This window comes from Nerophis lumbriciformis, linkage group LG37, assembly GCF_033978685.3.
Source record: "Nerophis lumbriciformis linkage group LG37, RoL_Nlum_v2.1, whole genome shotgun sequence".
Classification (NCBI taxonomy): domain Eukaryota; kingdom Metazoa; phylum Chordata; class Actinopteri; order Syngnathiformes; family Syngnathidae; genus Nerophis; species Nerophis lumbriciformis.
In genome coordinates this window covers 12026858-12039204 of record NC_084584.2, presented here as the reverse complement: position 1 = coordinate 12039204, position 12347 = coordinate 12026858, and the positions used below count along the sequence as shown (strand labels likewise).

At 38.9% G+C, this 12347-nt stretch overlaps 1 protein-coding gene across 1 annotated transcript in view; it reads left to right on the top strand.

Moving 5' to 3' along the window:
- Window positions 1-12347, top strand: part of ubqln4 (ubiquilin 4) — a 44853-nt gene that overhangs the window by 13100 nt on the left and 19406 nt on the right. The window contains exons 2-4 of the mRNA XM_061931496.1: window positions 425-576; window positions 7796-7947; window positions 8021-8283. Coding sequence (XP_061787480.1) covers window positions 425-576; window positions 7796-7947; window positions 8021-8283 — 567 coding nt within the window. The remainder of the gene's footprint in view (window positions 1-424; window positions 577-7795; window positions 7948-8020; window positions 8284-12347) is intronic.

Below are 12347 nucleotides of genomic sequence, written 5' to 3'. Positions count from 1 at the left end.
GTCACTCCCCCTGATCAGTAATCACTTCCTGCGTTGGTCGGTTACCAGAAAGCTGGGCCTTTGTTCATGCAACCAACCTTGCTTCACAACTTCCGCTTTCTTCCGACAAATAAAAAAAATAATATTGGACGTTTTATTGAACACATTTTTCATTGATATCAAGTATGTGCCTATTGCTGTATATATTGATATCATTTTATTGCCTGGAATGTAAACAGAATGTTTGGACATAATCTCTGCATTGACAGGTTGTCTCTAAGAATCTGACCTAAAATCTTAAAAACGACACACAAAAATGAGCTAATAATGTTCTTGCGTACATGATGATGAAACATTAGTGGATTGCTACTGAGGTATCTGTTGTCTCTATTTATGCTCTGGTCATCATCTACTTGTATTTTTAAAAATGGTTCCTCTCTCTTAGTTTAAAGAAGAAATCTCCAGGCGGTTCAAGGCCAAACAGGACCAGCTGGTTCTGATCTTTGCTGGCAAGATCTTGAAGGATGGAGACAGCCTCAGCCAGCACGGCATCAAGGATGGCCTGACGGTTCACCTGGTCATAAAGACATCACAAAAGTGAGGACGCTCGGAAGTTTAAACGAGACCTGTGATTGTAACTGTGTTTGTAACAGTACCTGAGATCTTCACATCATCTTTTTCTTCAGTTTTTTGGCATACAGTGGAACCTTGATTTACGAACTTAACGGGTGCTTGAACAGGATACGTAATGGGAAAAGTTTGTATCATAGTGGTGTCAAAAAAATCGCTTTCAGAATGAATCTCTATTCTTACTTGTAACGTTTCTCAATCAATTAAGAAAATAGATTTTCGATTATTTTATTAATTTGTCCTATCTCCTCACTCAGGCAAATCATATTCTGAATCTATCATATTGTTATTACATTTCTCCATAAGAAACAATGTAAATATGAATAATGGATTCCAGCCTCGACAAAAGTATGTATTTTATTTGAAGGTATATATATTTTAGCATATTATGAAGTGTCATACAAAACCCAAAACCAGTGAAATTGGCACATTGTGTGAATGGTAAATAAAAACAGAATACAATGATTTGTAAATCCTTTTCAACTTTTAATTGAATAGACTGCAAAGACAAGGTACTTAACATTCGAACGGGAAAACGTTATTTTTTGCAAATATTAGCTCATTTGGAATTTGATGCCTGCAACCTGGTTTTGAGTTTTGTACAATACTTTATATCAATCAAACCTAACAAGGGGGTGACGGATCAATTCACTTTATTATCAAGCAAAAACAACTGCAACGACAAGCTTCTGTCCTCTGTATGCGCTGCTCTGTCAAGACGCGCACACACACACCGAAATACCCTTGGTGCCCTCACAAACGATCAGAAATCACACAAATCCTTAACTTTTAACAACCATATTGCTACAATAATAAACATTTCAAAAAGTAAAATCCACATACATTACCATTGTCAAAGGAGGAGCTGACGAGAAAGAAGTGGACAGACCGAGGGAGATAAGGAAGGGGTGGGGGGTGGGGCCTTGTGTGTAGGGATGGGAATTGATAAAAAAAATGTTCCCGTTCCGATTCTGCTTAACGATTCGGTTCCTAAACAGTTCTCTTATCGATTCTTATTTGGGTAAAAAGGTGGAATAGCATCAATTTAGTTTACTTGAGAGCTAACATGACCTTAAAAAGCGTACAGTAAGGTCACATACGTGGCATAAACAAAGAAAATACTTTTTTGAAAATAAATATTAGAAATTAATATTCTTCTGTAGAATTTAACAAAATGAATCATGTGGAAATTACGGTACACAAGAATGTAACATTTCATAACATGTGATATTAATTTAGTACGCGCAAACGGATATGTTGAGCCTTTTATTATAAATTGTGATGATTGTGGCTAACAGGTTATGAAAACCTTGAATTAAAAATCTCAAAAGATGTGGGTTTCTAAAACTGCAAGCTATGATAATCAATATTATAACAAATAAAGGCTTGACAAATTTCACTTTGCATGTAATGAGTTAATATCACATTTGAAGTTGATTGCTGAGATGAATGGACTTGTACCCAATATTAGAATTTTTTGAGTTTCACTTATATAATGGAAATCACAGAGTGAAAATGTTGTGGGAGGAAAACATGCAACTTGTCTCTGACTACAATTGAACATTCACCTACCAAAAACTAGGGGTGTCCACTGTTGCAAATAAATGCAAGCTTTTGTCCACAAACTTAGTCGCTCCTCTGTGACATTCGTCTCGCGGCAGATGGGAACTTGAGCGAGTACTGCCCGCCTCGGGGCCAGTCAGAATCTCTCTCGTCATGCTCATCTAAATGAGAAAGCGTTCATTTTAATTTAACAAATAGTGATAACGTGATTGGCGTTAGTACCTGTTTTGTTCTGATGACGCTGGGATGAGATCGCAGCGCTTCAAAATAAGATTTAAATGTATAATTATTGCATGCTGTGTGTTCAAATGTTTCAACTTATTGCTCGTGTGTCATAACCTGACTCTCGCCAGACGCTTGTAGTTCGCTGAGCTCCACACAAGGGTCTGGGCTCGAAGGCATTGCAAACTCCTTCAAGATGGCAAAAAATATTGAACCAATCAGGATCGCCGGGCGGGATTTCATAGATGTGACGTAGCGCCGAAGCGACTGTTTGATTCAAACAACATTTATTGGTGGCAAGGATGTTTTGGCTCTTCTTCCGACCGGGTTTGGATTTCCCAGCGTCGCTCTCATCAGCGTCCCGGGTTGATTTGGATGTGAGTGGTTGAAGTAGCACGTCATTCAAGATAACGGACAAGTGGTTTATCCAATCACATACAATGATTTTTTTTTTTTTTACAAGGCCCTGCCTTCTGAAATATATCTCCTATCGAGAAGTCCCAGATCCTTGTGTGGAGCTCAGCAAACTGCAAGGATCTGGCGAGAGTCAGGTTACGTATGTCCTCCTCTTTGATGAAATAGCAGCCTTTTATTTATTACAAGTAGCGCTGTCACAATCTTTTCTTGTAAAAATGTAGTCAACATTAGAGTTTTGGTTCCGCCCGGTCACCGCCATTTTGCTACGCACGTCACGTAATGAATGAAGTATCGTTAAGGCAACCGAGCTTGGAATGGCAAGCGATTCCAAGGAATTGATACACCGGGAACCAGTTCTTGTTCAATTCCCATTTATACGAATGTGTGCGCCTTGAACAAGGGTTAGTCTTCTCCTATTTCCACGTGTTTTTTTGTCATACGTGTAGCTATGATAAAGGACACATGTTTTTGCGTGTTTTATTACCGGTATTCATAGTTTGCTTAACAGTAATATAATGTTCTAGGGGTGTAACGGTACGTGTATTTGTATTGAACAGTTTCGGTACGGGGGTTCGGTTCAGAGGTGTACCGAACGAGTTTCCACACGGACATGTTAAGTAGCGTAACGCACGTTGTGTAAACAATGCACACCGAGGCACAACACACGGCATGCTAGCAGCTAACGAGCTACAATAGACTGACCATACGTCCTCTTTTCACTGGACATGTCCTCTTTTGCTGAGCTGTCAGGGCGGAGTTTCTTAAATGCCTCAAATGTCCGGCATTTTGAGTTAGGGTTGCGTGTATTTTCAATGTACGTTCAGGGTTAAGAAGGAGTTAAAAACAAAACAAAATGTGCGCGCAGCAGCATTGGTGAGGGAGGGACAGAGAGAGAGAGCGAGGGAGTTATGATAAACGCGCATGCGTCGCCAGGCTCTGCGTTTTATCCATAGATTTATCACATTTAATTTTTTATTATCTATAGCAGGGGTGTCAAAAGTGTGCCCCGGAGGCCATTTGCGGCCCAAAGCTAATGTTTTAAAGGCCCACGGCACATTCTTTAAATACTATTCAAATAAACAAAAACATAACAAAAGTGAAATAAAAAAGCTTAAAGGTTAATTGTAATTTAGAAAAAGTTGCAATGTTGACTAATAAAGCAAAGCTGTTTTTTTTCTTTCAAACTATCATTGCTCAAAACATAATATTGAATCAAAATCAATGTTATTATGAATTATTGACCTATCCAAGGTTCCACTAAGAAAAATATTTTTGGTGGAAGATTTTGCAAATTGGGTAAATAACCCAAAAATGTATATTTTGTTGTTTTCTTACTGTACGGAAAATTAACCGAACGGTGACCTCTAAACCGAGGTACGTACCGAACCGAAATGTTTGTGTACCGCAGGGGTGCTCATTACGTCGATCGCGAGCTACCGGTCAATCGTGGAGGGTGTGTCAGTCGATCACCAGCCAGCCATTAATAAAATAGTCCTAAAAATGAGCGATCATAAATCTTCACTATGACGTCACTTTCGTCACTTGATTGACATTCACGGCACCCGAGGGTCTTCTGAGATGACGCTGGCTGCTGCCAGCTCATTAAAATTACCGACTGGAAGGCGAGAAACACTTTATTTCAACAGACTCTGGCGCCATACCTGTCGTCAAAACTCCAAAGACCGACTGCACAGTTGCACAATAAAAGCGCTGCTTCATCCTGCCTGCGCTACCAAAATAAGAGTCTCAGAAAGCTGGCGTGCACAAGCTAGCAAGCTACGGAGTTTGCCGACAATGTATTTCTTGTAAAGTGTATACAAAGGAGTACGGAAGCTGGACAAATAAGATGCCAAAAACCAACCACTTTCATGTGGTATTGGACAGAAAGGAGGACTTTTTTTCCTCCTCCATTAGAAAATGCGGACGTTATCAGCACCACTGTCTGATTCCAATCAATGCAAGCCATCACAATCAGGTAATACACCAACTTATATTCTTGTCTTCATGAAAGAAAGGAATCTACATGTGTTAAACATGCTTGTATTATCTTTAAACACTTTTAACTTATTAACAATATTAACTATATGTGTTAAACATGCTTGTATTATCTTTAAACACCTTTAAGTTGTTAACAATATTAACTATTTGTGTTAAACATGCTTGCATTATCACTAAACATCTTTAACTTGTTAACAATATTAACTATATGTGTTAAACATGTTTGCATTATCATTAAACACCTTTAACTTATTAACAATATTAACTATATGTGTTAAGCATGCTTGTATTATCATTAAACACCTTTAACTTGTTAACAATATTAACTATATGTATTAAACATACTTGTATTTTCATTAAACACCTTTAATTTATTAACAATTTTAAATATATGTGTTAAACATGCTTGTATTATCATTAAACACCTTTAACTTGTTAACAAAAACACATGTTTCATAAATAAGTAAATATAAATTATATATATGAATGAGGTAGATCCCCACGACTTGATCAATTGAAAAGTAGCTCGCCTGCAGAAAAAGTGTGAGCACCCCTGGTGTACCGTTACACCTCTATAATATTCTTATATGCTATAAGTGACCAGACGTCCAAGATCAAAACTGGGAATATAATCCTTTGTATAAAGCTTTGGATAAAAGTGCCACACATTTCACGAAGGTGGGCTACACAAAATTGGGTTGGAAAAGCTAGACTAAATTTAGACTTGTATAATACTGTATAGCCACTGTCCATCTGATTGTCTAGTTAGCTAACATGTACCGTATTTTCCGCACTATAAGGCGCACCGGATTATTAGCCGCACCTTCAATGAATTACATATTTCATAACTTTGTCCACCAATAAGCCGCCCCGGACTATAAGCCGCGCCTACGCTGCGCTAAAGGGAATGTCAAAAAAACAGTCAGATAGGTCAGTCAAACTTTAATAATATATTAAAAACCAGCGTTCTAACAACTCTGTTCACTCCCAAAATGTACGCAAATGTGCAATCACAAACATAGTAAAATTCAAAATAGTGCAGAGCAATAGCAACATAATGTTGCTCGAACGTTAATGTCACAACACACAAAATAAACATAGCGCTCACTTTCTGAAGTTATTCTTCATTCGTAAATCCTTCGTCTTCGGTGTCCGAAGTGAAAAGTTGGGCAAATTTACGATCCACTGGCAGATGTTGGCGTCGTCTGGCGCTGCCTCCTCGTCTTAGTGAAGGTGTGTTCGCCTTCTGTCTTCCATTGTTCCCACGCAGTTAGCAGTCTAGCTTCGAATGCCCTGTTGACACCAATATCTAGCGGCTGGAGGTCTTTTGTCAATCCACCCGGAATGACGGCGAGTATTGAATTAAGCGCGTAAGCGTGTCTCTCAATGTGCTGTTATGAGCTAGCAAATATAACAACTACACTACCCAGCATGCAACGATAGTTACGAGCATGCGCGGTAGCCCTGAGAAGTTCCCACGCAGTTAGCAGTCTAGCTTCGAATGCCCTGTTGACACCAATATCTAGCGGCTGGAGGTCTTTTGTCAATCCACCCGGAATGACGGCGAGTATTGAATTAAGCGCGTAAGCGTGTCTCTCAATGTGCTGTTATGAGCTAGCAAATATAACAACTACACTACCCAGCATGCAACGATAGTTACGAGCATGCGCGGTAGCCCTGAGAAGCGTTGTTGTATGCTGGGAGTTCGAATGTGGTTATGAGCACGCTGTGAGAAAACGTTGAGAACTCAGTTAACACGCCTCGTCTGCATTATTTATAATTAGACAGACAACACACTTAATAGGAGCCATTTTGGGGTCTTTACATAAACACACAAATGGAAATGAAACGTCACATATCCCAGCATGCACCGCGCGCTTCTTCTACGGGGAAAAAAGATGGCGGCTGTTTACCGTAGTTGCGAGACCTAAACTTTATGAAAATGAATCTTAATATTTATCCATATATAAAGCGCACCGGGTTATAAGGCGCACTGTCAGCTTTTGAGAAAGTTTGTGGTTTTTAGGTGCGCCTTATAGTGCGGAAAATACGGTATTACCCTCCCCCCCTACACAATCTGGACTGTGGTCCTAACTTTTACCCCTGTTGGCTTTTACAATCTTTATCTTCATCATTTATTTCAACTTTATGTTAGTCAAGTATGACATTTTTTAAATGTAATTAGTTTAATTGATAAGCAATTCTATCATGGTCATACTCTTGTTTGCTAGCGGCTACGATTTCAGTACTATTGAAGATCTTTGCTCCTTCTCAACTCTGTGGTAATATTCTTTTCACAAAATACAACCAATAGTACGTTAATGTTATATCTTACTTGTGAAAGGTAATCCCCCGATTCCTATTTTCAACAGTCCGCTCATTTGAGCAGGAAAACGCTGAACACAATCTTTGTTTTCTACCTGTCAACTGTCAGTTTAGGCTGCTCGCCGGCTTCTCATCACCACTTCAAGATGGCGGCCGAATTTCTCGAGTCACAGCAGCCAATGCTGCGTCTGCTTATAAGATGTCTATGGAGCGGAGTGCCTTGCCTCCCCAAAAAGGCTGTATAGCTTGGTTGGTAGAGCGGCCGTGCCAGTAACTTGAGGGTTGCAGGTTCGATCCCCGCTTCCGCCATCCTAGTCACTGCCGTTGTGTCCTTGGGCAAGACACTTTACCCACCTGCTCCCAGTGCCACCCACACTGGTTTAAATGTAACTTAGCTATTGGGTTTACAATGTAAAGCGCTTTGAGTCACTTGAGAAAAAGCGCTATATAAATGCAATTCACTTCACTTCACCCTGTTTTTTGCCTGCAGGCGGGACAAAAATGAATGAATGGTTCGCACACAGAGGCATCTAAAAGTTTGTAAATCGAGGTTCCACTGTATATTTGATGCATAATGGAGCTGGCCTCATTGGATCCTGTTTGTTCAACAACGTTGTGCATGACAGAATGTTCCCAATGTTGACTTTCTTCGTCCGTGCAGGGCGTCAGATGGAGGCAGCCCCTCCACCTCCAGTTCATCCTCCAGCCAGGCAGGAAGTACCAACACCTCCGCTCCTGGCACCGCCCCACCCTCCACCGCCGGGCTGACCCCTGGCTCCGCCCCGCCGCCCGCACAGACGCCCAACCTTCTAAGTGAGTCCGCTGTTGCCATCCTTTGTGGTATTAATTAGGAACGTGTGCCTGAGCCTCATCTTCTCCCGCCCAGGCGGTTTCGGCGACCTGTCCAACCTGTCCGGCCTGGGCATGGGCTCGGCCAACTTCATGGAGCTGCAGCAGCAGATGCAGAGGCAGCTCATGTCCAACCCGGAGATGCTCTCGCAGATCATGGAGAACCCGTTGGTGCAGAACATGATGTCCAACCCGGACCTCATGAGGCAGATGATTGTGGCCAACCCTCAGATGCAGCAGCTGATGGAGCGCAACCCGGAGATCACGCACATGCTCAACAACCCGGAGCTCATGAGACAGGTCGATAAAACGTCTTGTTTATCGTGGCTAATCGCTTACTGTGGTAAACACATTTTCGCAAAGTAGGATTATTATTATTTTTAATAAATAGAATATTTTTTTGAATCAGAGGATTAAAAACCTGTTTACAACTTTTTAAATCACGGGTGTCCATAGTGCGGCCTGGGAGCTATTTGCGTTTCGCGGCTAATTTTCTCACGGCCCGTGGCACATTCTAAAAATACTATTACTAAATAATAGGGGTGTAACGGTACGAGTATTTGTATTGAACCGTTTCGGTACGGGGGTTCCGGTTCAGTTCGGAGGTGTACTGAACGAGTTTCCACATGGACATATTAAGTAGCGTGACGCACGTTGTGTAAACAATGCACACCGAGGCACAACACACGGCATGCTAGCAGCTAACGGGCTACGATAGACTGACCATACGTCCTCTTTTGCGGAGCTGTCAGGGCGGAGTTTCTTAAATGCCTCAAATGTCCGGCATTTTGAGTTAGGGTTGCGTGTATTTTCAATATACGTTCAGGGTTAAGAAGGGGTTAAAAACAAAACAAATTGTGCGCGCAGCAGCATTGGTGAGGGAGGGGCAGAGACAGAGAGAGAACGAGAGAGTTATGATAAACGCGCATGCGTCGCCAGGCTCTGCTTTTTATCCATAGATTTATCACATTTAATTTTTTATTATCTATAGCAGGGGTGTCAAAAGTGTGCCCCGGAGGCCATTTGCTGCCCACAGCTAATGTTTTAAAGGCCCACGGCACATTCTAAAAATACTATTAAAATAAACAAAAACATAACAAAAGTGAAATAAAAAAGCTTAAAGGTTAAATGTAATTTAGAAAAAGTTGCAATGTTGACTAATAAAGCTGTTTTTTTTTCTTCTTTCAAACTGTCATTGCTCAAAACATAATATTGAATCAAAATCAATGTTATTATAAATTATTGACCTATCCAAGGTTCCCATTACTTTTTGGTGGACGATTTTGCAAATTTGGTAAATAAATAACCCAAAAATGTATATTTTGTAGTTTTCTTACTGTACCAAAAATGAACCGAACCGTGACCTCTAAACCGAGGTACGTACCGAACCGAAATTTTTGTGTACGTTACACCCCTACTAAATAACATCTAAAGTGGAATTTAATTGAAGTATGTATTTCAAACATGCACAGTACAACAACACATTTTTTTTAACATCCTGGCAGAGACATTTGTGCAAGGCTTGAAAAGGGGTTGGATGAAGCAGATGCTTATAATATCCCAACCCCTCTCACTCATTCCACATTTAACATAAACAATATAATACAAGGACAATACCATACAAACAAAAACAAGAAAAACTCCTGTACACTAACAATACAATAGTACCACTGTTAGTATGAGAGGGCATCACTTTCTTTCCTCCTCGTACTTCTTCAGTACTTCTTTTTTAAACGGTGTTTTAAATTGAATCATGTTAGAACAGGTTTTTAACTCGTCCCCTAAGTCGTTCCACAGAGTGACTCCACACACTGAAATGCACATTAATTTTAAAGTTGTTCTAAATTCAGGCAAATATAATTTGTTGTTTCCTCTTAGACTGTAACTATGGTGAGCATCTCTATCCTGGAATAGGTTCTGTATATTGGGTGGTATGGGATGCCCTAAACATAATTTGAGCAGTTTTAAAGTTGATCACATTGTGCAGTTTAAGTTGCTTTAACTCCATGAATAGTGGATTTGAATGATGTCTGTAGTGAACATTGGACACAATCCTAATGGCCTTTTTCTGCAGAGTGACTAAAGGCTGTAGATGGGATTTATAACAATTTCCCCAGACTTAAACACAATAGTTTAAATACGACATAATAAATGAATGATACAATAAAAGCATAGGAATAAAAGTGCAAACGATGTACTGTAACGTGAAAAATGTTGTCATAGAGGCTGTTTTTTTTCTATTTGTGACTGTTATTGCTTAAAAATAATCAATGTTGCTATGAATTATTTACATATTCAAGGCTCCAATTACTATACATCAAATATTCCACTTTGAGATATGTTTTTCAAAAATGTTTGCACCATATCAAAACCAAGGTTTTCTTTGACAAACAGCATAAAATATTCAAAAATGATCTTATTTTTAATCTACAAATGGATCTGAAATTGATTAATATATTTTAGCATTGAAAATAAAGAAAATATCTAACTTATTCTTCCTACTTTTATGAATATAACCCTTTTGGATCTCCGATACCTAATGTGTCATTGCTCAAAAAATAATAATGAATCAAAATCAGTAAGTTATAGACCTATTCATGGCTCCAATTACTTCACATTAAATATTCCACTTTAAAATAGGTTTTGGAAAACAAAAATATTTTAGGTTTGCCAAATGTTTTCCTTAACAAGGGGGAATAAAACCAATTAAAAAAAACACCACAAATTATAATCGTTGGATAAATCTGAAGTTGATGTTTTGATTCAATCATTGAAAGTAAAGAAAACATATATAAATATGACTTATTCTTAACACTTTTATAAGTAGGGGCCCTTTTGGGTCCCAAAGACATTTTCTTTAAAAACTTTTCATTGCTCAAAAATAATAATGACTCAAAATCACTCATTTGTTGACCTATTCAAGACGCCTCTTACTTCAATTGAGATATTCCACTTTGAGGGGAAATACTGCATTTTTGACAAAAAGGGCATAAAACATTAAAAATAAGTCAAATTTTCTATCGACGGGTATATCTGGAGTTGATCTGGAGATTTAAGTGTTGCAAGTAAAACAAAGTATTACTATATGAATTACTTTTAAGACTTATGACTGAGACCCTTTCTAATGCACGGACGGGGTCTTAAACATTGATCAAACTTGAAGGGAGCAATAAACGTTAAAGAAATCTATAAATTTGATTTTAAAATGGAAAAATATTAAAAAGGCCACTGCATCTGTTGACTTAAGTTTGCGGCAACATTTCTCAAACATTATTAGAGCCCTCTAAACATGAAATAACAGCCATATCGTCAGCTTGCACACAATTTAGTAGTCTTGAGTACTTTTTACTTGCCGGTACCGGGAGGATCCTCCAAGCGCTATTATTCTTTCTGCCCTTGGTGAGGCTTTCATTGTGGTCACTACATGGAAATACTTCATCACATCCTGGCTAATAACCCAAAGTTATCTGCTAATGTCCCTCCACCGTGCAAAGCCACTTCTAAGTCAGTAATCCCAGTTTCCGTGGCGGCAAAAAAAGTATGTTTCTTACACGTACCATTATCACTGGAGGATGAGGAATGGCTAAATATGCTACACTACACACTGTTGGAAGATATGCTATCAACTAGGGGTGTGAATCTTTGTGCACCTAAATGATTCCATCCGAGTCCTGTTGGGTGACAATTGGATTCAAACCGGTTCTTGCAACATATTATTTGATGTGGTTGTAATGAAACTTTTTTGAAACCGGTTCGAAAAGCGTCTTCTTGTTGCATGGAGATGGCCTAAAAACTAAGTTTTAAAAATGATTTACAAAAAAAAACGTTGCTCTAATCAATTTTTGAAAATGATTAATCGATTTAGAATCGGGATGAAAAGGATTTGCGATTCGTTTGTGAATCGATTTTTTTGTGTGCACTCCTACTTAACCACAAGCTCAAGCTCTTGAATGTAACCAAGGTGGGCGAATTGATACAACTATGGGCAGTAACGATCCCAAGTAGCATAGTATCAGGTCGATCACACAATGGTATGATCAATATTTTTTACCATCAATAAATATTTTGTCGTTTTTGTTATTGTTTACAAACTAGGGAAATATTGGCCAATAGTAGCTTTTGCTTAGTAGTTTTGCACTATTGACTATAAATAATTGTATGTACAAAAGGGAAGAAAAAAATGATTTTGATATTTAATTGATATTGTTACACCACCGTTCTCTGTTTTTGTCTCATTATAATTGGGATCAAATATTGAATCATGCAATGGTCTTGAAAGTTTGAAGTACGGTATTACTATCAGGGTTGTTATGACGACACTCCTCTTATAATTACTTTGTATCGGATCCTTACACAAATTTGTA